Source organism: Caretta caretta, chromosome 11 (assembly GCF_965140235.1).
Source record: "Caretta caretta isolate rCarCar2 chromosome 11, rCarCar1.hap1, whole genome shotgun sequence".
Lineage (NCBI taxonomy): Eukaryota > Metazoa > Chordata > Testudines > Cheloniidae > Caretta > Caretta caretta.
The window spans coordinates 80,341,511-80,367,036 of NC_134216.1; the positions used below are offsets into that span (position 1 = coordinate 80,341,511).

General features: G+C 41.3%; 1 protein-coding gene across 6 annotated transcripts in view; it reads left to right on the forward strand.

The window, feature by feature from the left end:
* Nucleotides 1-24,553, forward strand: part of ADARB1 (adenosine deaminase RNA specific B1) — a 244,668-nt gene extending 220,115 nt beyond the window's left edge. For all 6 annotated transcript variants that reach the window (XM_048868933.2, XM_048868928.2, XM_048868932.2 and 3 more), the window contains 3 exons: nucleotides 3,340-3,521; nucleotides 18,707-18,885; nucleotides 20,244-24,553. In XM_048868933.2, coding sequence (XP_048724890.1) covers nucleotides 3,340-3,521; nucleotides 18,707-18,885; nucleotides 20,244-20,420 — 538 coding nt within the window. In that variant the 3' untranslated portion in view covers nucleotides 20,421-24,553. The remainder of the gene's footprint in view (nucleotides 1-3,339; nucleotides 3,522-18,706; nucleotides 18,886-20,243) is intronic.
* Nucleotides 24,554-25,526: the final 973 nt, after the last annotated feature.

The window sequence follows — 25,526 nt, forward strand, 5'->3', positions numbered from 1 at the left end:
AGGAGTCCAGTGGCAGCTTAAAGACTAACAGATTTATTTGGGCATAAGATTTCGTAGGTAAAAAACCCACTTCTTCAGAGGCAGTGGGATACTTGTGTGCTTGAAGGTAAGTATGCGCTTAAGTATTTTCCTAGACCAGGGCCTCAGTCTTTATTCTCTCTGTTAAGGGTAAGAAAGGATTGAGGGACAGAGGTAGCCATGTGTTTGTGACGTGGCTCTCTGGCCTCTACGAACTGAACTAAGATCACCAATTTATTTCACGTAGGCTTTGTGGACTTTTGCTCACAACTAAGCTGAAATGAAGTTGAACTGATGACCTACTGGTGAAATATTTATTTTTCATTACCAGTTTCATGAGCCATCCAATCCCCCTAAATATAACACTGTGCCCTTGGGCCAGATCTTGTGTCTTCCCTACTGCAATGTGTAACATTGAAAAGCTAATCAATTATTATAAACCTATTCTTATAAACCTATTCTTAAGCCAGGTGGGAGAGGGGTAGGTTTGTGTTTGGTTTGTAAATCAGGTGCAAGGCCACCTATATTTGGTTTGGAGGCAGCCACTTTCTCTTAATATTTTATACACTGATTTGAAGAGAGCACTTTTCATCGACCCCATAATACTGCAGGGACATGATGCATCCTGTGAGGTTACTAAACTCTGTGGCTAAATTTTGCTCTCCCACCTTTGTAACCTCATTGTTTGCGGTGAAGATAAATGGATGTAGATGAGGAGAGAATTTTGGCCTGTTAACTTCAAAAATTTGGGCTCTAAATTTGGGCCCTAAATGTACATGTCCATGAAACAACATTGAGAAGATGTTTGTGACCCTTTTAAAAAATAATACTACAATATACTTAGAAAATGAGAAGATGCTAATACGCGATGTCATGAGAGTGAAAACAAATAGTATTAACTTCAAAAGCAAATATAACCTGGAAATCGGCTGTAAAAACGTTGCCTACGTAGCCCTGTCATTGTGTCTTGGTTATGACCTACAGTATTTCCATTCAAGTCCCATGTTTTTCTCAAACAGAAAAACAGCCTGAATCATAGAAAATTGCTCAATCATTTTGTGGTATTGAAAAATATCCACAGTGATTCTGATGGGGCTAGTATGATCATTTTTAGTTGTGAGCGAAATCAAATTTGAATCTAGTTTTCTAGGCACAAACGCATTTAAGAGATTTAGTTTTGCTTTAATCAATATAATTTTTAAACCAGCCCAGATGTTAGTTTTCATCTTCTGCACTGAGTAGGGTCACCGAATTGTGTAGTTGAAAAACTATAGATACTTAACAAAGGCAGGGAGAAAGGCGGCAGGGGGAAGGTTTTGGTCAGGGTCACAGAGGTGTGCACAGGAAGGCTTGGGTTAGGGTCACACTATGCATTCTGGTCTTCCTGGTAGGGTTTTTGAAATTCAAATGTAATAGGCTGGGCTTGTGGAAGCTGTCCTTAATTTGAGTGCACATAGATTACAGGTGCAATTGTAAGACCGAAACTGACATCGTTTGCCCTTGAATTCATTCCAGTTTTGTATTAAATAGTGCTACCTCTGTATTTGCAGTAGTCCATATGCTTCCTCATACTTGGAATAAGGAATACTGCAAATACTGAGGCAACACCTTGGCAATTGGAATATTGGTAAGGAGAACCATTGTGAGGTATCTGGTCATCTAAATATCTGCTTGTGCCAGCAAAATTCTAATTCTGGTAAAGTCTGGAAATGTTCTCAGTGGATCTAATTCTAAAATTGTGACTGACTTCTCACATATAAAGATGATCATTAATGTAGTCTTTTATATATAATGTGTATGTAAAGTGTTATTCTGTTGTAAACCTTGTTTAGCTTTAAAACTAATGAAATACATTTGAAATAATTTTCTCACAACTCCTTTATTTTTATTTTCCAATATTTGGCTAACAAATATAATGTAAATATGATATAAAATATGCCTTAATCTTTCCCTTACACGTTTTGCATTACTGCAAAATGCTACTTGCTCTCCCAGTAACTTGGGACAAACATTTTTAATGACAGGTGAGTAAACTGGTATATGGTGTTTTCATGTTCATCCTTACTATAGTAAGCTTGAGCTTTTTTAGTAATGTTACAGGGTTCTTACACAGGGTTATAAGTTTAGGATTTCGTTGACCCTTTTTAACAATTGTGTCCTGTAATCTTTGGCCTGGGCTAAGAATGTGGTGGAGCTGTGCCATCCCAGCTGGAGCTCAAAGAAGTACAGTGCCTCAAGAGTGTGCTTCCCTCTGCTGCCCCAACTGTTCCTGGCTCCTTACGAAGGGTGGCTAACACCACAAGCCCCATGCTTAGATGAGCCCAAGAACTACAACTGTAGCTAGTTCCTATGCAAGGGCACCAAATTGTACCTCCCCTCCTTCTTTCATCCACTCGGGGGCCGTTAGGGTTAAATTTGATATATTAATTTTGCAGAAATATTCTGCAGGTGCACTGCAAGACAGAGACTGATCCAAATACCCCAGAATGGGGACTGAGGTTTTTTAAAGTCTTTTAAATGCTTGGCAGTCATCTAAATCCTGATGTATTTGAACATGGGTGTAAAAGGTAGTTTACTCCTGCACATATTGGTTCCATACCAACCTGACCTACCCTAAGGATGGTCAGACCAATGCAGACAAGGCTTCCACAGTCAAAATCTGTGAAGCTGCTGAAAGGGGCAAAGACTGTGTGCGTATGAGCTCCTAGATTAGAGAATCCCTTTGCAGAGCCCATAGACACGACAGCGGTTGTGGAGTTGCAGTTATCCATTCAAAGCAGCAATACAGGAAGGGCGACTTGTGGGTGAAGGGGACAGAATTGTCTCCTGTGGGGAGGAGGAGAAACTTTGGGAAGTGTCCTGCATCCCGACCCTGGGAAAGGGGACTTTCCCACTGACGGATCTGTTTTGAAGACATCAGTGCTCACTTCAAGCTAAGAGTTCTCATCCTGTCCTGTGTGACTGACGTTCACGCAGCTGGATAGATCTCATCCCTCTCCCTACACTAGGACGTTTGGAGAGGCCCCACCAGCTATGGCAGTGCGGAACCAGAGTCATGGACTCTGCCTCTGAAATTGGGCCTTGGCTGCCATATCGCAGATTTGCAGCACCTGCTGATGTTCAGGACTCCAGGATGTGCTCCACAGGCATGGTGTAACGCTGTGCTGTGGGACTCTGGCTGGGTACACAGCTACAACAAAGTCAGGCTTTGGGCAAGAGGGGAGACTGAAAGTCGAGTCCATTGAGATTGTCTCCTTTTGTTTCTAGTCAAGATTACTTGTTCTGTTAAAAAGAAAGTGTTTTTTTTTTCCTTCCCCTTAGGTGGAACGTGTTGGGTATTCAAGGATCCTTACTTAGCCTCTTTGTGGAGCCAATTTACTTCTCTAGCATCATCTTGGGGAGTTTATATCATGGGGACCATCTATCCAGAGCAGTATACCAGCGGATAGCAGAGATAGAAGATCTACCACCTCTGTATACGCTCAACAGACCTTTACTTAGTGGCAAGTATCTAATGGAGAAGGCTGTACGGTAACTGAATCTGTTCCAACAGTAACATAATTTTGCAATTCTCAACCCTTTGCAAATTATGTACTGTGAGCAAGTTGCTTTGTGACTACAGCAAGGAAGTTATGACCCAAACCTGAAATTAAGCTATAAACAGCTAGAATTCCTATTACAGGCCCCCCTTTGTGTGTTACAAGACCCTAACAGGAGTTTCTGTGAACTCTTCTATGTGAGCCATTTCCTGTGGCTGTATTTATCTGCAATTTTGAGAATGCAGGTCCCCCAGCAATACATTAGAAAAGATGAAAGCCTGGGTTTGGTGAAATCTCTCTTCCTTTCCCACCCACAGAATAGTGTGAGGTTTCAGTGTTTCTGCTCTTGCCATTGGAGTTATTTGTTGAGCCATCTCCATCATGTTAGCAGTGTGCCAAGATACACAAACATTTGTTTCTCAATTCCTAGATCAATAATCAACTCAAAATGGACAGAGAAAACTTCCCAGCTGTCATTGGTTGCATTTTCTTCCTGTCATCAAGCTCTGCTGGCTGAAGTATATGTTTCAGTTAGCATGGCACTCCGCTTGCCTACATGGCCCAACTACCATAATAATATCACTTCCACCTCATAGCTTGGTGCACAGACGCTGCATTTGGAGCCCAACAGCACATCCTTAGGATTACCTTTACATAGATTGTCATGGTTCTGTTCCTCAGATCTGTTTCATAATCTCCAGCTACCGTAATTAGCTAATGTTGCAGTTGTTTGTTCCAGATATTGTTTAAACCCATGAATATTGTATTTTGTGTAGAATTTTGTTGAGTAGGATTAAGCGGAATGGCAGGATTTGAATTCTACATTCACCTCTATTGAAAAGGAAACGGTTAAGGTATTTTTTTAAGCCTTTTAAAAATTAAGGTCTCTATTCATTACAATAATGCCATGACAAGTTTAAAAGTCAGATGTTTCCCTCAGAAAATGGGTGTTTCTCCAGTGCTATTCATATTGCTTTGCTTTATAGCACTTGGTTTCTAGTCTGTGTTTGTTTATTTTTCAGAAAAAGCATAATTTTTAAAGCATGTTTAACAAATTACCTGAATTTTGCATACAGCCATAGGGGATGGGAACAGGTACATCAAATTAACCACTATCCATTTAGCTACAGTGAAAGTTTGTTAATAAGGGTCACATAGCTTAGGATACAGTAGAATGTCAAATGATGGACTTGCCAAAAAACATTAGTATGTACTAATAACTGGTGGTTACAGCACACTAATCCTAAACAGTCAATCGTTTTGACATAGTAACTGACAATTGTAGTTGCTGGTTTAGATTTAGATTGTAATTTTTACATATTTAGATTGTAATTTTTTTGAGATGGAATGCGTGTTGTCATATTCTCTGTAGACTATTTAGTGCATTTTCAGCTCTATATATTCCAGCTGTAAGATTTTAAGGGCAATCTTCATGTATCTGACATAAAATAGTTCTATCTGTTTTAAGACTCCTATCACAACTTTATCATTATTATTCATAGATAGAAGTCTGAAATCCTCTAGGCTGTTGGAACAGCATTTTCAGAGAAATACCTTTCAGGCTGGATGTGAAACCACAAAAAGAAAGGTTTCAGAGGAACAGCCGTGTTAGTCTGTATTCGCAAAAAGAAAAGGAGTACTTGTGGCACCTTAGAGACTAACCAATTTATTTGAGCATGAGCTTTCGTGAGCCACAGCTCACTTCATCAGATGTGTACCGTGGAAACTGCCTGCAGTTGATAGATTTCCACTCCATACGGCTAAATGCAGTGCCTTGCATAATGACAGGTTTCAGAGGAACAGCCGTGTTAGTCTGTATTCGCAAAAAGAAAAGGAGTACTTGTGGCACCTTAGAGACTAACCAATTTATTTGAGCATGAGCTTTCGTGAGCCACAGCTCACTTCATCAGATGGGTACACATCTGATGAAGTGAGCTGTGGCTCACGAAAGCTCATGCTCAAATAAATTGGTTAGTCTCTAAGGTGCCACAAGTACTCCTTTTCTTTTTGCGAATACAGACTAACACGGCTGTTCCTCTGAAACCTGTCATTATGCAAGGCACTGCATTTAGCCGTATGGAGTGGAAATCTATCAACTGCAGTTTCCACGGTACACATCTGATGAAGTGAGCTGTGGCTCACGAAAGCTCATGCTCAAATAAATTGGTTAGTCTCTAAGGTGCCACAAGTACTCCTTTTCTTTTCACAAAAAGAAAATGAATTAGATTAAACAGATTCATGGATTTTCTTTTGTTTGGGGCAGCAGTAGTGTTCAGAGCCCAGCACAGTTGGATTCAGGTGGTATATCGGTTTAGTCACAGATCCACTGGCTAGTCCACACCTCTCCCAATAATCTCCTCTCTGGAGGTGCAGATAAATAGGGCTGTGCAAACCTAGGCCCCCCAATCCTGCCTCTCCCTGCTCAGTTGCGTGAAGGTTTCAGTTGTATTTTGAATAGCTAGAATATAGTGGTTTGTTTCAGAGGCAGAATGATCTCTTTAGTGACAGTGTTTTCTTTCCTCACTCACGCTCTGACCTACCTTTCTGGTAAACACAGTTTGTATTAACTCTCACTTAATGCCAGCAGGGATAGCTGGAGAACGCTGGAATCAAACTGAGTTGCACTGTCTGCTGTACCATTAGAAATCAGCATTGTTGTCAAAAATAAAGATCTTTCTTTATCCATAGGAGCCTGCTGTGAAAATTTAGTGAGCAGAAAGGTTAAACCTGAATGTACTGTCTCAAGTGCCTTTTCTTCAGTTGGTAGGAACAAGAGGCCCATGCAGTGGATATTCTGTCCACCACTAAGACCCCTAAAATCCTGACTGCAGACCCCAGCCTTTCAGGATGTAGGAGATGCCCGCAGAACTGTAGCCCAGGGGAACAAGGGCAGTCACAGAGAGTCAGCATCCAAAAACTTTTGAGAGCAGTCAGGGTGGCTCTTCTGGTCTTCCAGTATCATCTGAGAAAGGAGCACATTGTGGTTCAGACAACATGACCATTGTATATATAAATCAACTAGCAGGCACAAGAAGCTCAGATCTAAATAGTAAATCAGCACAGATTCTCTGGTGGGCAAAAGCTCGCTTAGCCCAGCGAATCTCAGAGCCACCAAGGAAGAGACAGATTCCATCATAAATTACCCACTGCCCACTCTTCTGCTGCCCCACAGTTTGGGGCTTCCAACAGGCAGCATGTTTGAGACCAATGTTGAGCACCTGATAGGGCCACCTCAGAAACTTTTCCATTCAACTCCCTCTTTGGCAACTCTCTTATTTTTAGAAGCTTGGGTTGGGATTACCTTGGACTGGTGGATCTTGGAGATCATAAGCAAGGGGAATTCTGTTCGGTTCCAGTCTATTCCCACCAGCTCCCCCCTTTTCCATCCTTTTCCAAAGACGCTACTCACAAGAGACTGTTCAGAAAAGAATTAGACTCCCTTCTACAACTGGAGGAGGGTCGTGCCCTTTGAGTTCAGGGGCAGGGATTTTATTTCCATTAATTTCTCATCCCAGAGACGAAAGACAGCCCATCCAGGACCTTCAATGTCTCAACACCTTCATCTGCCATTTCAAATTCAGGATAGTGACTCTAGCTTCCCTAATCCCCTCATCAAATTCTCAGAATTGTTTCACAGATGTCTGCCTGCAATATATCCATATATCAATCCATCTAGCCCATAGGGAATAGCTCAGATTCCTTGTGGGATCATCTCACTACCAGTACAAGTTCCTGCCCTTAAGTCTTTTTACAGGACACAGGATATTCACCAAGTGCTTGGCAATCATGGCAGGTCAACCAAAGAAACAAAGAATCCAGGTCTATCCTTACCTCGACGACTGGCTGATTCGAGGAAGATCACCCCAACAAGTGACTGACGCTGTTTAATTAATTCTAAAGCTCTCTACCTCACAGAACCTCAGAATCAACAGAGAAAAATCCATACTGACTCTGACCCAGAGCACAGCATTCCTAGGAGCACTGCAAAACTGCAGGACAGCGAGATCTTATCTTTCACAGGAGAGATTCCAAACAATAGTAGATCTTACCAACCAACTTCAAGCTCACCTAAGAACATCAGTGAAAACATGCCTCAGACTTTTAGGACACATGGCCTCATGCACCTATGTGGTGCCATTTGCTAGGCGTCATCTATGTTTCATGTGAAGGTGGTTGAAATCAGTGTATCCACTCAGCAGACACTGCATGGACATGATGGTCACAGTCCTGCAAGAAGTCCTCTTCTCATTAAAGTGGTGGAAAGACCCTCATCAGGTGTACAACGGAGTACCTGTTCTTTGCACTTCTACCTAGCAAGACACTGGTGACTCTACTCACGGATGGAGAGCTCATCTAGATTGTCTTAAATTCAGAGCCTGTGGTTGTCTCAAGAAGCCTGCCTCCATATAAATGTCCTGTTGCTCAGAGCTATCTGTCTGATATGCCAAGCATTTCTGCCTCCTCTTCTGGGTTCCATAATACACGTGCTGACAGACAACACCACAGCTGTGCATCATGTTAACAGACCAGATCATCCCCACTCTGTCAGGAAGCCATACAGCTCTGGAATTGGTGCATTTAAAGCATCAACTTTAAAGTTTTTTTGCATGAAGAACTTGCAAACCTTAGCACCTTACCCAGAACTGAAGACTTTTCCATTTAAGAGACTCTACCAGACAAGCCCAATTATAGTTTAGGTGTACGTTTGTGAAAGATTCACGGGGGTTTTGAAATGGGAATTGCATGGTGGAAATGAGCTTTGAAAATGCTGACAGAACAGGATGGATTGATTTAAAGCAAAGTGACCTGAATCACCGATTACAGTCACGATTTAAATCAGCAAGCAGGAAACTTTGATTTAAATCATAGATTTTAATCTTGTATTGCATTTATACTGTTACATTATTTTCCTAAAGTAAGGTTGATTCTCATTGATTGGTATAAATTGGTACTACTTTTTGCTAACCAGTCTATATCTATATGTGTGTGTGTGTGTGTATGTAACAAATAAGAATCTGAGTGAATGTATGTTAAGCTACATAGGTACTTAAATAAATGTATGTGTGTGTGTGTGTGTGTGTGTATGTGTATATATATATATATATATATATATATATATTTAAGCACCTATGTAGCTTAACATACATTCACTCAGATCCTTATTTGTTACAGTTTTTATTATGTTAGAAAATGATGAATGACAGACACGTCTTATTTACTAGATGATTACTTTTTTCCTAGTGACTTGTGTCAAGCTGCATTTGGATGGAAATTGGAATTCAGTTAAAATGTCCAAAAGCACCATTTTAAAACTGATTATTAGTTAAATAAAACTAACTCACACTTACTTTTTTATTAAACATGTTTTGCATTTAAAACTAACTGATTTATTAAACACAGGAAGTGGTATCTGTAATTAGTGAATTGAACGGATTGTGTCCGGTCACTGTGTCCTTCAAGGTTTTAGAACCAGTAGAACTCATCCCCTCACACCTCATTTTTGTTCATAGTTTGGAAGAGGAAAATAAACATTTGTACTTTTTCAACCCCCAATTGTTTTCTCAACTTTGAATGAACTAGGTATTGAACTGAACTGGTTGAGTAACTGAAATGCAGACAATATTATCTCTTTCAGAGATTACAGATGATCTCTGTACCTGCAGAAGAGGCTAGTACTGTCAAAAGCTGGGTTAGCACTTAACAAACTCTGGTTTCAGATGCTTAGCTAGAGATTTCCACAAGTTCAGTGGTTTGACTATCTTTAAAACTTTGGCAGCAAACCTGTAAGGCTTGAATATTATTTTATTTCATTAAAATAAATGATTTCACTAGATTATAATATGTTTAGACTTTAACATAGGTGGTCATAATTTCAAATTTAATTTTAAATAGGTTAATTTTCTTTAAAATAGCACATTAATGTAAATAAAAACACTATTTACATAAAAATCCAATTTTTAATTTTTTTAAAAAGAATCATTGATTTGTATCCAACATGAGACAGGAGATAATGGATACATCTAGAAGGTAAGTTTATAAACAAATTTGTGATCTGTATAAAAGTTGCTGGGCCTAATCCTGGTCTCATCAAAGTCAGTGGAAGCAGGGACCTTGTTTTGGGGACCTTTTATAATGTCTGCAAGCTAAATTAACAGTAGTCAATAGTTCTTTTGCATGGTTGTTTACACACTTTTTGCAGCATAAGAAACAGTAGGCCTTCTCTGTTGATATGTATATGGAAGATATGTTATTTAACTGCTAGTATCTATTATGCTCCTGAAGCATATTACTGTAGCTATTTAGAAGTTGTCGTGGTCAGTGTGTGCCCCCAAGTTGCAGTCTTACATGGGGAAATGGAGGGAGTGAAAAGCCCTCTTACCCACAGGAAGTCTGAGCAGATGCCTGGGGTTTGCTCCGGGTAGCTCTGCTGCCCGTGTCAGCCAGCTCTGAGCCACCGAGAGCGGGGAGACCCTGAAGCTCTGAGCCTCCATACGTGGTGGTGGCCCCTGGTGCTCCCAGCCAGCCCCCGCAGCTTCCTAGCGGCTCCCCATTTTTTGTCATGGATATTTTTAGTAAAAGTCAGGGACAGGTCACAGGCTTCCATGAATTTTCCTTTATTTCCTATGACCTGTCCATGACTTTTACTAAAAATATCTGCAACAAGTTGCTGACATCTGCTGGGAGAGCGATACAGCAGTGCACAGACAATCCAGGAAATTTTTAGAGAGTGTTGGGGACAACTTCCTGGTGCAAATGCTGGAGGAACCAACTAGGGGCCATGCTCCTCTTGACCTGCTGCTCACAAATGGAAGAATTGGTAGAGGAAATAGAAGTGGGTGGCAACTTGGGCAGCAGTGACCATGAGATGCTCGAGTTCAGGATCCTCACAAAAGGAAGAAAGGAGAGCAGCAGAATATGGACCCTGGACTTCAGAAAAGCAGACTTTGACTCCCTCAGGGAACTGATGGGCAGGATCCTCTGGGAGGCTAATATGATGGGGAAAGGAGTGCAGGAAAACTGGCCATATTTTAAAGAAGTCTTATTGAGGGTGCAGGAACAAACTATCCCGATGTGCAGAAAGAAGAACAAATATGACAGGCGACCAAATTGGCTTAACAGTGAAATCTTCGGTGAGCTTAAACACAAAAAGGAAACTTACAAGAAGTGGAAACTTGGACAGATGACTAGAGAGGAGTATAACAATATTGCTCAAGCATGCAGGATGTAATCAGGAAGGCCAAGGCACAGTTGGAGCTGCAGCTAGCAAGGGATGTGAAGGGTAACAAGAAGGGTTTCTACAGGTATATTATCAACAACAAGAAGGCCTGGGAAAGTGTGGGACCGTTTTTGAATGGGGAAGGCAACCTAGTGACAGATGATGTGGAAAAAGCTGAAGTACTCAATGCTTTTTTTGCTTCGGTCTTCACAGACAAGGTCAGCTCCCAGACTGCTGCATTGGGCAACACAGTATGGGAAGGAGGTGAGCAGCCCTCAGTGGTTGAAAAACAGGTTAAGGACTATTTAGAAAAGCTGGACATGCACCAGTCCATGGGGCCGGATCTAATTCACCCGAGGGTGCTGAGGGAGTTGGCTGATGTGATTGCAGAGCCATTGGCCATTATCTTTGAAAACTCGCAGCGATCAGGGGAGGTCCCAGATGATTGGAAAAAGGCAAATATAGCTTGGGTATCCACACCCAGAGTGGCAGAGACACGGTTGAGAAGAGTTCTGAGTCCATCCCTGAACAACACTCCGTATTGATAACCAGAAAGTCAGAGGTACCAAAGACTGCTCAGCTACCCGTGGTAGCAGTGGAATTGGAGCTGGCTCTCTCCCATGCCAACCACCTGGTACCAGCTGCCTCACAAATGAAGACATCCTCCACAGGTCCACCTCGACCCAATATTTGATGCCATCAGTACCGCGAGAATTTAGGTACCCTAAAGGCCTGATGGTATCATCTTAGCTGGAATCTTCTCTGTTAACAAGTGCTGGGGGTTTATCAGCATCAAGATTCTCTCACTCCTCTGGCTCCTAGAGTACCATACGCACCCTCATCTACTTTGCAAGTGGAACAGCTATCTTCTCCGCCCCCGCCCCCGCCTTGTAGTATGTGGAAGAGGACACCCCAGACTCTCACATATTGGCTGAGGGATCCCCTGTCTATTCTAGGATTCATCTCTCTCCCTCCAAGCTGTTATATTAGAGGAGAATAGACCTCAAATGGCATCAACGTGAATACCTCCATCTATGACATTCCCCCGCACTGCCCCCCAAGTGGCCTTGCTGGGATCTTTGGGTGTTCTGTCATCAACAGTTTGCAACACAATCTTCACGCCACCTGAGGGAGCAGAGAAGGGCCCATTCTCCTCAACATCCTCTACCACCACCTGTGCCAGAGGAGGTGACCTTTGGGGAGCAAGAAGCAAGAGCGGATAAAGAGATGACACTTCTTACTAGTATTTCCTCCTCACCTGATGAAGCTGTGATGCCTCCATCACCTTCTAGGGTGGATGACTTCTAGTAGTTTCAGGAAATGATGAAGCAAATTGCTGACATCGGGGGGAGGGATAGCTCAGTGGTTTGAGCATTGGCCTGCTAAACCCAGGGTTGTGAGTTCAATCCTTGAGGGGGCTATTTAGGGATCTGGGCCAAAAATTGGGGATTGGTCCTGCTTTGAGCAGGGGGTTGGACTAGATGACCTCCTGAGGTCTCTTCCAACCCTGATATTCTATGATTCTATGACATTCAACAGATTCCTTTAGAGCAAGTTCAGGAGTCCCACCATACACTGCTATATACTTTACATACCTCCTCATCTATGAAGATTACCACTCTGGTCCATGAAGCTCTTATGGAGCCTGCTAAAACTGTTTGGCAATCCCCATCTACCAACATGCCTACCTGCAAAAAGCATTCTGTCCCTGCCAGAGAATCATAGTTTCCATTTTTGCACCCAGATCTGAATTCCCTGGAAGTGAAGTCCATTTATGAACAAGGCAGACAGTATAGCTCCAAGTCCACCCCGTACACAGGAGTCTTACTCTTCAGCTGCACTTCAGTTCAGAATAACAAATCATCAGGTGCTCATGGCCAAGTATGACTATTTGAATTACAAAAAAAAATTACTGTTTTATTGAGCACCTGCCAGGGGAACATTGTGACCAATTGAAGGTGATTATACAACAGGGTCAGTTCCTGGCAAAGACATCCCTCCAGGCCTCCTTGGATGCTGCAGATACTGCTGCACAATCTATATCCACTCCAGTGGTGATAAGAAGAGTGTCTTGGTTGCAGCACTTGGGCTTCCCGAGAGGGGTTCAGCACACCATTGAAGACCTCCCTTTTGATGGTTGTAAGCTCTGTGCAGACTCGATGGTTACATATCTCCACACTTTAAAGGACACACTGTGATCCTTAGGGATTTGTATTCTTGTAAATCAGAGGAGATGTAGTAGGTCTCAGATGGCACAGAGAGCACATCAGCCCCATATTCAACTTGTCATAGACCAGCTGAGCTCCTGTCCAACAGGCCAACATACTCTAAAAAGAAACCTCATTCAGCTGCAGCTACTTCTCAGCCATGTGCATTCTCCAAGCAACAGTTTTGGTGGATTGAGTCTCAGTTAGGGCTGTCAAGTAATTTAAAAAATTAATCACGATTAATCGCACGATTTAAAAAAATAAACACAATTGTGCTGTTAAACAATAATAAAATACTATTTATTTAAATATTTTTGGATGTTTTCTACATTTTCAAATATATTGATTTCAGTTAAAATACAGAATACAAAGTGCACAGTGCTCACTTTATATTTTTTATTACAAATATTTGCACTGTGAAAATAAAAGAAATAGTATTTTTCAATTCACCTAATACAAGTACTGTAGTGCAACCTCTTTATCAGGAAAGTTTAACTTACAAATGTAGAATTATGTACAAAAAAACCCCTGCATTTGAAAAAAAAAATGTAAAACTTTAGAGTAGGGGTGGGCAAACTTTTTGGCCTGAGGGCCACATCTGGGTATGGAAATTGTATGGTGGGCCATGAATGCTAATGAAATTGGGGGTTGGGGTGCAGGTGGGGGTGAGGGCAACAACTCGAAGTGCAGGCTGGGGGTGAGGGGTTGGGGGTGCAGGAGGGTGCTCTGGGCTGGGACCAAGGGGTTCGAGGATGGAAGGGGGGATTAGGGCTCGGGCAGGTGGTTGGGACGTGGGTGGGGTCAAGGGTGCAGGCTCCGAGTAGCACTTACCTCAAGCAGCTTCCAGAAGCAGCAGCCTGTCCTGCCTCCGGCTCCTATTCAGAGGTGCAGCCAGGCAGCTCTGCACACTGCCCCATCTGCAGGCACTGCCCCTGCTGCTCCCATTAGCCGTGGTTCCCGGCCAATGGGAGCTGTGGGGACGGCACTTGGGGTGGGTGCAACCCGCAGAGCCCCCTGGCTGCCCCTAAGTGTAGGAGTCAGAGGGGGAACATGCCGCTGCTTCCAGGAGCCACGCAGAGTGGGGCAAGCCCCTGACCCCGCTCCTCGGCTGGAGTGCCGGAGCGGGACAAACCCTGCTCCCCGGCAGGAGCTCGAGAGCCGATTAAAACATCTGGAGGGCCAGATGCAGCCCCCGGGCCATAGTTTGCCCACCCTTGCTTTAGAGCCTACAAGCCCACTCAGTACTACTTCTTGTACAGCCAATCACTCAGACAAACAAGTTTGTTTACATTTGCAGGAGATAATGCTGTCCGTTTCTTGTTTACAGTGCCACCTGAAAATGAGAACAGGCATTCGCATGGCTCAGGTGTAGCCGGCATTGCAAGATATTTACGTGCCACATTTGCTAAAGGTTCATAATCCCTTCATGCTTCAGCCACCATTCCAGAGAACATGCGTCCATGCTGATGACGGGTTCTGCTCAATAACAGTCCAAAGCAGTGCAGACCGACACATGTTCATTTTCATCATCTGAATCATATGCCACCAGCAGAAGGTTGATTTTCTTTTTTGGTGGTTCGGGTTCTGTAGTTTTCCGCATTGGAGTGTTACTCTTTTAAGACTTCTGAAAGCATGCTGTACACCTCGTCCCTCTCAGATTTTGGAAGGCATTTCAGATTCTTAAACCTTGGATCAAATGCTGTAGCTATCTTTAGAAATCTAACATTGGTACCTTCTTTGCATTTTGTCAGATCTGCAATGAAAGTGTTCATAAAATGAACAACATGGTCTGGGGCATCATCAGAGACTGCTATAATATGAACTATATGGCAGAATGCAGGTAAAACAGAGTAGGAGACATACAATTCTCCCCCAAGGAGTTCAGTTACAAATTTAATTAACGCCTTATTTTTTTAACAAGTGTCATCAACATGGAAGCATGTCCTCTGGAATGACCAAAGCATGAAGGGGCATATGAATGTTTAGCATATCTGGCATGTAAATACCTTGCAATGCTGGCTACAAAAGTGCCATGCGAACACCTGTTCTCACTTTCTGGTGACCTTGTAAATAAGAAGCGGGCAACATTATTTCCTTAAAGGTATGCAAACTTGTTCGTCTTAGTGATTGGCTGAACAAGAAGTAGTACTGAGTGGGCTTGTAGGCTCTAAAGTTTTACATTGTTTTGTTTTGAGTGCAATTGTGTAACAAAAAAAAATCTACATCTGTAAGTTGCACTTTCATGTTAAAGAGACTACACTACAGTACTGGTATGAATTTCAATTGGTATTCTATTGATTAAAACAGCAATTAATTTTTTTTAGTTAATCGCATGAGTTAACTGCAATTAATCGACAGCCCTAGTCTCAACCACCCAATCAACAAGGTTTTACAGCTGTAACATCCTCTTCGGATGCCCCCTCTCCCATTTTCAAGCTTCATGGGATGGTATAACATCGGACAATGGGTTTTGGAAGCCACAACATCCAGTTACGCTATCCATTTCAAATCTATCCCTCCACCCATTCCCCCTCCACAGACCTATTTAAGGACCCTTCTCATGATCAATTGCTGGTGCAAGAGATTGCCTTTCTTGTACATTTAGGAGCAATAAAACTTGTTCTTGTACAGCATAGGGGAAAGGGAGTCTATTCAAAGTACTTCCTGATACCCAAAAAGAATGGAGAGTGGAGACAAATTTTGGACCTCAGGTATCTAAACAGATAGGTAAAACAGCAGAAGTTCAGGATGGTGATCATTTTAGCAATAATTCCCTCATTAGAGTTAGGAGAGTGGTTCATGATTCTCACCTGGAGTATGCACATTTTTATGTCGCTATTCACCCTTCACATGAGGTTTCTTCATTTTCTAATGAGCAACGAGCACTACCACTACAGAGTGCTCCCTTTTGGCCTATCTTCTGCCCCAAGAGTATTCTCAACAATTCTGCACGGTCAGGGGCAGGTCACATCAGGAAGTGTTGACACCAAAGATGACATGTTCTCTGTTCCACAGCCTGGGCCTTCAAATCAACCTCAAAGTCTACAGTGTCTAGATTTCATAGGCGCTTCCCTGGATGAATTGACAGGCAGAGCATACCTCCCTTCCAGAAGATTTCTTGCACTAATGAATCTCATCTCAAGAATTCAGGGCAGTCCTCAAGTAACAGTATTCTATTGTCTTCAACTGCTAGGACACAGCTTGTATTTTCATAGTGCAATACCCCGGCTTACATCTAAGAGGCCTCCAGGAGTGGGTTTGAACAGTTTACAAACCAAGAAAGCACAGCTTAGGCAGATAGCTGTCCCCCAATGCATTCTACAGTCACTCAACGATAGCAGTGAAAAATGTTTGCCTATACTTTCTACATATAATCAGATCCAAGTCAATAAAGATAAGGACAGACAATGTGGCATTCATCTGTTATGTCAACCATAAGGGAGGAGCATGTTCCCCATATGTCTGAACCAAAGTGATAAAACTCCTAGAATTGGTGCATATCCAACCAGATAGTCAACTCAGTTTCATATCTCCCAGGTATTCAGAACACCGTGGCAGACGACCTCAGCAAACATTTCTTCTAAATCATGAATGGGAACTGAACTCCCGAGTCCTTCACAAGATATTCTTAGCTTGGAGGTTCCAAGAGGTTGATCTGTTTGCCATAGCAACCAACACAAAATGCATCAGGTATTGCTGCAGAAGGGGTCTTGAACCCCAATCCCAAGGAGACACTTTTATCATCTCCTGGACAAATGGGTTTCTTTATGTATATCCACTGACACCGTTACTACTAGAAGTTCTCAACAAGATCAGGCCAAAGTCATACTGATTGCACCAATGTGGTGATGAAAAGTTTGGTCTCTCTGTCTAATCAGACTCACCTCTCACCCTCCATGGCAGCTTCCGTTCACTCCTTGCCTACTGATTCATGATGCCGATCAAACTCTTCACCTCATCCTAACAAAAGAACGGGCACACACACACCCCATTTATAGTATTCATCAGAGAGAAGGTTGTGCTATGGGCCCATCCAAGATTTTTACCTTGGGTGTCCTCAGAATGAATTAATCATTCATCTCCTGTTTTTCCCCTAAAGCCACATCAGACTAGTCAAGAACCCATGTTCCATACCCTAGATGTCAGGAGGGCATTAGCTTTTTACTTAGATCGGACCAAACCTTTTAGAAGATCTCCAAGACTATTTGTATCCTTTGTGAACCAAAACAAACATTCTGTTATTTCAAAACAGAGATTATCAAAGTAGATCTCTGGATGTATCAATATCTATTTAACTGAACTCATTTTCAACCCCTTTGAGAGTGACTGCACATTCAACAAGAACACTATCTGCATCTCTAGCCTGACTTAAGGATGTACCAACTGCAGACATTCACAGAGTGGCAACTTGGTCCTCTGTTCGTACTTTTTCTAGCCATTATGCCTTGGTGCTTGCTGCAAGATATGACACTGCTCTGGGCAGTGCAGTTCTCTCCTCTGTATTGGACTCTGTTCTGAACCACCTGCGTCCTTAGCGGGGTACTGCTTAGGAGACACTTGAAGCAGAGCACCCACAGGGCTGATACTCAGAGGAGGAGGAGAGGATACTCATCTTGTGCAGTAGCTGGAGTTCTTTGAGATGTGTGCCCCTGTGGGTGATCTGCTACCCACCCTCCTCCTCCTCTGCTTCGGTGTCTCCCTTTTGGGACTTTGAAGCGGAGAAGGAACTGAGGGGAGTTCGCCCACACAGCCCCATATAACATCAGTGCGGGGCACAGGAATGTGTAGGATGCATGCATGGGCTGAAGAGGCATTGCTATGATCAAAGACGCAGGGTGCAGGCATAGCTGAAGTGGAGCACTCACAGGGACACACATCTTGAATAACTCCAGTTACTGCACAAGGTGAGTAACCTCTCCTTATAGACTCAAAGAACTTAAGCTATTTAGCTCAACACAGTCAAGGTTAAGGGGTGACTTGATTACAGTCTATAAATACCTACATGGGGAACAAATATTTAATAATGGGCTCTTCAGCCTAGCAGAGAAAGGTCTAACATGATACAATGGCTGGAAGTTAAAGCTAGACAAATTCAGACTGGAAATAAGGCGTAAATTTTTAATAGCGAGAGTACTTAACCATTGGGACAATTTCCCAAGGGTTGTGGTGGATTCTCCATCACTGACAATGTTTAAATCAAGATTGGATGTTTTAGTATGAGATCTGCTCTAGGAATTACTTTGGGGAAGTTCTCTGGCCTGTGCTGTACCTCAGGTCAGACTAGATGATCATAGTGGCTTCTTCTGGCCTTGGAATCTATGAATCTTTGATAGCTGCAACAGCACTATATTCCTAGCACCATTGTGAGGCTCCAGTATTACTGTCTGATGTGATCTTGTTACAGATCTTTCTACAATCTCTTTACTTCCCTACCATCACCAGGACAAGCATGCATGGATTTTCAGATTTCTGAGAAAGCAGACATGCACAACTGAGCATGGTAGCAGAAGACGACATCTTAGCTGCACATTCCCCATAAATAGTAATGGAATGTGCATGGCTAAATCCTCAGGTAGCTGTTGAAAATCATGGTGGTATTTTAGAACCACAGCTATAAGAATGCCTAACAATATGATCTGTATAGCACCACCCAATCACTCCTTCATCTATAAACAACTAAGCAGGAATTTTCACATTTTCATTATTATGTACCTCTTCCCTTTCAGGTATTAGCAATGCAGAAGCCCGCCAGCCAGGAAAAGCACCTAATTTCAGTGTAAACTGGACAGTAGGAGACACTGGTCTTGAAGTTATTAATGCCACAACTGGCAAGGATGAGATGGGTCGTGCATCTCGCCTTTGTAAGCACGCTTTGTACAGTCGCTGGATGCGTATTCATGCAAAGGTACATGTCCAAAGATAGGAGTGGTTTTTTACTGCTGGGTTTCAATTTTGCTCAGTCTCATAACCACCTTTCTAATAAAAGGTTGTAATGTGCTGGCTTCTTGTATTGTAGCTTTTGCAAGTGGATATAAAAAACCTTCTCTAAAACATTTTCAAAGTGAGTAATTGGTGTGTTACTGAACCATGGGTAAAAATGGGGAAGAGAGAAGTCTTGCTCCACATTTTCTTTATTATGGTCATTTCTAGTGTAAATGTATGTGAGGATCTAATTACCTGCCTCTAGAACTAAGTAAAGTAAAAATGTGACTCCTTTGAGCTTTGCTTATAATTTTAATGTACTGGACAACATAGTCTCTTTTAGTAGCTCTTCCGGAGCCGAGCACACAGAACACTAAGGTTAAAAACCAGTAGAGCTAAGATTTGCCAGATCATACCCTGAGACCATCCTATGACATAAGAGGTGGGGTCTGTTGTCTGTGGGGTCTGTAGTTTAGTGTGAAGAGGCATTCCTGTTTGAGTACATGTGGGGTAAAATCCTAGCCCCATTGAAGTCAAAGGTAGTGGCTTCAGTGGAACCAGGTTTTCTCCCCTGGTCCTCCCCAGGAGGTGCAGGTAAAAGTCAAAGAATTGTTTTTTGAAAGTTTGGATTTCTTTGCCTCATGATCGTTGATAAACTCTATAAAAATGGAAAGATACAAGCAGTAGACCATGATCCTTAGGGTTCTCCCAGTCCTCTCTTCAAAGCGTCTGTATTGATAGAAGCAAATAGCACCTTGAGCCAGTCATTTCCAGAATCAGTATTCCTACAACAGTCCTTTGGAGTCTATCATTTCTTATTGTAGTGCGGCAAGGCACTGAAATATAGACAGCTGGGTGCTGAGATTGTGGCATAAGCTTGTCATTCACTTTCACTAGGTTACACATAGGCCTTCCACCCGTGCTGCACAGGGTAAGTGTATCTCCTGCTTAGGGCCCTGGAATACTGCTTCCCTCCCCCAGCCCTGCTGTCAGGGGAGCCTCTGCACAAAGGTGGGTGGGAACTGTCCCATGAAGAGTAGAAGGGGTGGGTTTCAAAGAGAATTGCAGCCAGTTGCTATCAAGCAAAATGACGATGGTTTCAGTTTGACCTTCAAGGTGCTTATGGAAATGAGTAGATCCTCAGGGTTCCCACTGGACCAATAGTTTTGCTATGAGCTGTGAAGTGATATGTAGTTGGATACAAATCAACAGTAACGTTCTATCTATAGAGTGTTTGTCATTCTTTCAAATTGCTGCATTCATTCTCTCGTTTTTCTTGATTCTGGTTCCTGGAATGGCTTTGTGTAATGGTTTGTTTTCTTTCTTTTTCTATTTGTGCAGCTTTCCTCTAGCCTGCGTGCAAAGATCCTCAAACCGAACCTGTACCATGACACTAAGCAGGTGGCCACTAAGTATCAAACGGCCAAAGAATGTTTGTTTAAAGCGTTCCTGAAGGCAGGGCTTGGAGCCTGGGTGGAGAAACCAATAGAGCAGGATCAGTTTTCTCTCACTGTCTAATTCATGGACTGCACATCACTTTGGAACAGGGGGTCATTCTGGAAATCCTGGCGTCCGGCATCGTTTTCTGGCATCAGCTGTCAAAGCATCTTTTTAACACTTTGAAACTAACTGGCAAATTGTTGTTATGTTTTGCTCAAATATTGAAAGTCAATGATAAGTTGCTACAATAATTCTATATTTTGTTATAAAAATCGTTTTGGTTTACTTCTCTAGAAACTCCTGTTACTGTAGAAAAAACTGCAGTAAGGCTTTCTTTAACAGTACCAGATGACTCATATTTTTCTGGGTTAGAAAAAATTCCTTTTTTTAATGCAATATAAGCAAGTGCATGAAAACATGTAGTAGATTGCATTAGGTTTTACACTGCATTTTTTTAGTCTGTAGCTTAATTTAATCAAAAAAAGCTACAAAGCGAATTTCTGCGCTTCTGTTAGCTTGGTTTTTCTTTTAATTGCAGGGTTTTAATTGCAGAGCATATAGGTGACAAAGCCAGAATGGATTTTGGACAGCTAGCTTTTCCCTTCTTCCTTGCTCTTTAAAACCAGCTGCTGAAAACGTCATGTCTTTGATGTACGTATTTATTAGTCTGTGACCTGGTTTTTAACATACAGCTTTTTATTCTGTTTTTTAAAATACCTTTACCTCCCATTTACATGCATTGTAAAGTCATCATTTTTTACCACTGTAAACTGGAAACAAAAAATAAGTATTTGTAAGTTAAGAAATTTAGTCTGTAGTGTACAAAACCTGTTTAGAAGTAGGCAGTTTGTATATCCCAGGAACTCATGCGAACACCACCATAACATTAACAGTAATGTGGCAACTTCAGAAAAACAGTTTTTCGTTTTGGAGAAATAATTCTGCTTTGCCAAAATAACCCATTCGTAGAATATTAATTACAGTTTTTCTCAAAGAAATGAGAGGCCTACTGAAGATGAAAGTATTGTTAAACTTCTTTCTTGTGGTCTTCAGAGACTTAACAACTGGACTGTTGGGTCCCCTGAAGATTTTATTGCCTGTAGCTTCACATACATGATGATCTATAAAAGTCTTATTTCTAAGTTTTGTTTGCTCTAGTATATATTTAGAATGGTATTTTATTTATAAAAGCTCTTTTTTGTTAAAATTTTCACATATGCTAGATGTGAAAATGAAAAATAGCAGGGAAAATACTGCCAGGTCTGTTAAGTCAATGGGTGCATAGACAGCACTTTTAGAACAATTTGTAAGCGAAATGGAAGGCTGACAATGAATTGAAAAAATCCTCTTTTTCTCAGCATACCAGGTATAATTCTCTAGTTATGTCCAATATGTCTAAGTACATGATGTGACATGTGTGTATCAAAGATATCGTGTGTACAAACTCCGAAAAACACCTCAAAGTATTTTTAAGTCCTATTTTTAAAATAATTAGTTGATAATAGCAGTAACTACCTCAGCACAGGGCATTTCCTGGGGAGTAGCGGCTCCCTGGGTGTTGTGGAAAGTGATGCAAAAACTCTTTCCAGCCAGTTATGAATGTGCTGGAAATGCCCTGTCCTGCAATCATTATTGCTCAATTATGAATCAAAGTGAAAAAAATTATCAAGACTAAAAGTTGCCTGAGTATTGTATTAAACCTCCTAATTAGAGTCTTAGTAGCAATACATTAATGTGTAAAATAAACTCTTGTAGGGGAAAAACATTCAGAATGTGTGAAGGCAAGTAATGTACATGCTCTTTCAAAACACAAGATTTACATTGTATCTGTCTTTGCAAATGTCTTTGGCCCTGAACCTGCAAACTCTTTTGCAATTGCTTAAAGTTAAGCATAAGTAGACCCACGGAACTGCTCATTTGCTCAAAATTAAACGTGTGCATAAATTTTCAAGATTGAAGCCAAAATGTGGAGCAAGAACTGTAAATTAGAGCAATGTATGAATTTTCTAGCTGGTCTAACCATGTGGATATTCTTGGAATTAGTCTTACTTATTAAATGAAATCTCTGTTTTAAGGGACTCTGTCTACTGATGATTTCACTTTGCAATCTTAATCTATTTTTACCAATCTTTTTAAATTTCTCATTCAGAAGTTGAGCTCTCTTCAAATTTTATTTTGAAGTTCAGGCAGTTATTAGGTGAGATTATTTTTGTATTGATGAAGTCCTGAATGTGAGTAATATATTTAAGTATTATTGTAGGCATACATTTTAAGACATTCAAATTTACTATGAATATATGGAAACTATAAGTGAGAGTTCCATGCAGAATTCTTTTTGATAAAAGGGAAGCATTTGATTGATATGAGGAATGAGTTCTCATTCTTTATAGTTCTAGGGTTCTCAAAAATGTTTTCCAGGATCATGTGCAACCCATATCTGTCCTCTGGAAGCCAATGGCTTTCCGCAGACCTGCTTATTTATTTTTGTTCAGTAATATTGAAGATCAGAAGTTGGGGGAAGAAGTGTTCCTCTGAAAGATGTATTTGAGATTGTTTTATTCAGCTAAATTCTGCCATGTCCCTCTTTTGTCATTCTGTGCTCCTTTATATTCTTGGCCTTTGTATTCTTTGTAATACTCCTGTATTCTTTACAGATGACCATCATCAAGCATGGATGGCTTTTTATGCATTTAATTGTAAATGATTGCAGAGGATAAAGGCAACATGGCTGCCAACAGCTGTTGAAATTTGGGGTTGACCTTTCTCTATCGAGCATTTAGCTTAGCATTTATTTTGAAAGGTTGGATGGTCTTCTTGAATATCTTCACTGTGCGATTTAGTATGTCATGGTTGTGGTGGCTAATCTTAGCAAGGATTTGTTATGCAATCCTGGGAATTCTTGGGTTTTTTTAAGTTGATATAAGGGTATATCTCAGGTTCGTCACAAAATTTAAATGAGTAACTTTAAAGTTAATAAATACTTGAAGAAATATAATTTAAGATGTTTTTCCAAATGACATTCTAGCTATAATAAAAGATAATAGGTTAGTAACATAGAACACTGTAAATGTAGGGATTTTTTAAAAAAAATATTCTGTAGGGGTGTGGAAAAGAACTTGGACCTGGAGGTGAAACTTGAAGCATTTGGTTATTTCTGTGCTCAGGATTTAATACCCATAGAACATTTCCTGTCACTTGTTGATGATGAATCATACTGTCTTCACATTAATATGCTAGCTCTTTCCTATCCCCCCACAAAGCTCCCAGTCCTTTAGCGTAGTTAGTGATAAAAATTATGATAGTTAAATAGTGTGCAACTTACACACATACAACAATGGGCTCCCTGCACAGGTGACAGTTTTAGTATCTTCCTCGTGCTAGATAGTACAAAACACACTAGTGTAGGGTAGAAAATAATTAATGGGGGGGATCCCTCAGAGTAGCAGCAGATCTTTATATGGTACCACTCCTGTGTCCTCATTAAAACCTAAAACAACTCACGACTGAAATTTCAGGCGCCTTAGAGCTGCATCACTGGGGTTTTGTTTTACCAGTATGCAGCTCTGAAGTTAAGTATTTTATCCACCTAAAAATATAAACGATCTTTCAACTGGATATCGTGTATATACAAATGATAATACTTTCTGCTGGTGAAGGAATAAAATTCTGAGTGGTGGGCTGCTGATCCGAGCTAACAGTGTTAGGAATGAAAGAGTAAAGGTGACATCATGAAAACTGTTTTCTTTCCCATCTCTCCCAAAGACAATTTTTTTTTTACCAGGGGAAAACGATTTGAGTTTTGGGACATTTTGAGTTGAGGTTGCCACATAACTGAAGTGGAACTTTCTTTTTCTTTCTTTCTTTCTTTCTTTCTTTCTTTCTTTCTTTCTTTCTTTCTTTCTTTCTTTCTTTCTTTCTTTCTTTCTTTCTAAATAATATGCTGAAGTTTCTCCATACATTGAAAATTATCTTTTTGCCTTTCACCAAAGCAAGCTTTTTCACTCCAAGGGGATACTTTCAAGTCTTTGCATTTTTATCGTAATAGAATGTCTGGTATGAAAATCATCCTGAAGTTTTTTGAATGGGAAGGTGAGCTGTGATTCAGATATGTGATGGGAATCAAAATGTTTAAAGTTATTTAAAACATAAAAGTGAGCCCACAGAAATAAAGTGTAAACAAAATGTATAAAATATATTATCCTGTCTCCAAATCGCTGTGTGGTTTTTGGTTTTGTTTTTTTAAAGACAGGCAGCCTTATAACATATGATATCAGCTGAATTGAAAGTTTTCTGGACATGATGAAAAGTGTCCAGTCCATAAGAGCGTGGTATGGTTTTTATTTATTTATTTATATGCATATTAAGAATATCATAGAAGATTAGGGTTGGAAGAGCCCTCAGGAGGTCATCTAGTCCAACCCACCTCTCAAAGCAGGACCAACCCCAACTAAATCATCCCAGCCAGGGCTTTGTCAAGCTGGGCCTTAAAAACCTCTAAGGATGGAGATCCCACCACCTCCCTAGGTAACCCATTCCCGTGCTTCATCACCCTCCTAGTGAAATAGTTTTTCCTAATATCCAACCTAGACCTCCCCCACTGCAACTTGAGACCAATGCTTCTTGTTCTGTCATCTGCTACCACTGAGAACAGCCAAGCTCCATCCTCTTTGGAACCCCCCTTCAGGTAGTTAAAGGCTGCTATCAAATCCCCCCTCACTCCTCTCTTCTGCAGACTAAATAACCCCAGTTCCCTCAGCCTATCCTCATATGTCATGTGCCCCAGCCCCCTAATCATTTTTCTTGCCCTCTGCTGGACTCTCTCCAATTTGTCCACATCCTTTCTGTAGTGGGGAGTCCAAAACTGGACGCAGTACTCCAGATATGGCCTCACCAATGCTGAATAGAGGGGAATAATCCCTTTCCTTGATCTGCTGGCAACTATATATATATATATATATATATATATATATATATATATATACTAATGTAGCCCAATATGCCATTAGCCTTCTTGGCAACAAGGGCACACTGTTGACTCATGTCCAGCTTCTCGTCCACTTTGTAATCCCCAGGTTCTTTTCTGCAGAACTGCGGCTTAGCCAGTCAGTCCCCCAGCCTGTAGCAGGGCATGGGATTCTTCCGTCCTAAGTGCAGGACTCTGCACTTGTCCTTGTTGAATATCCA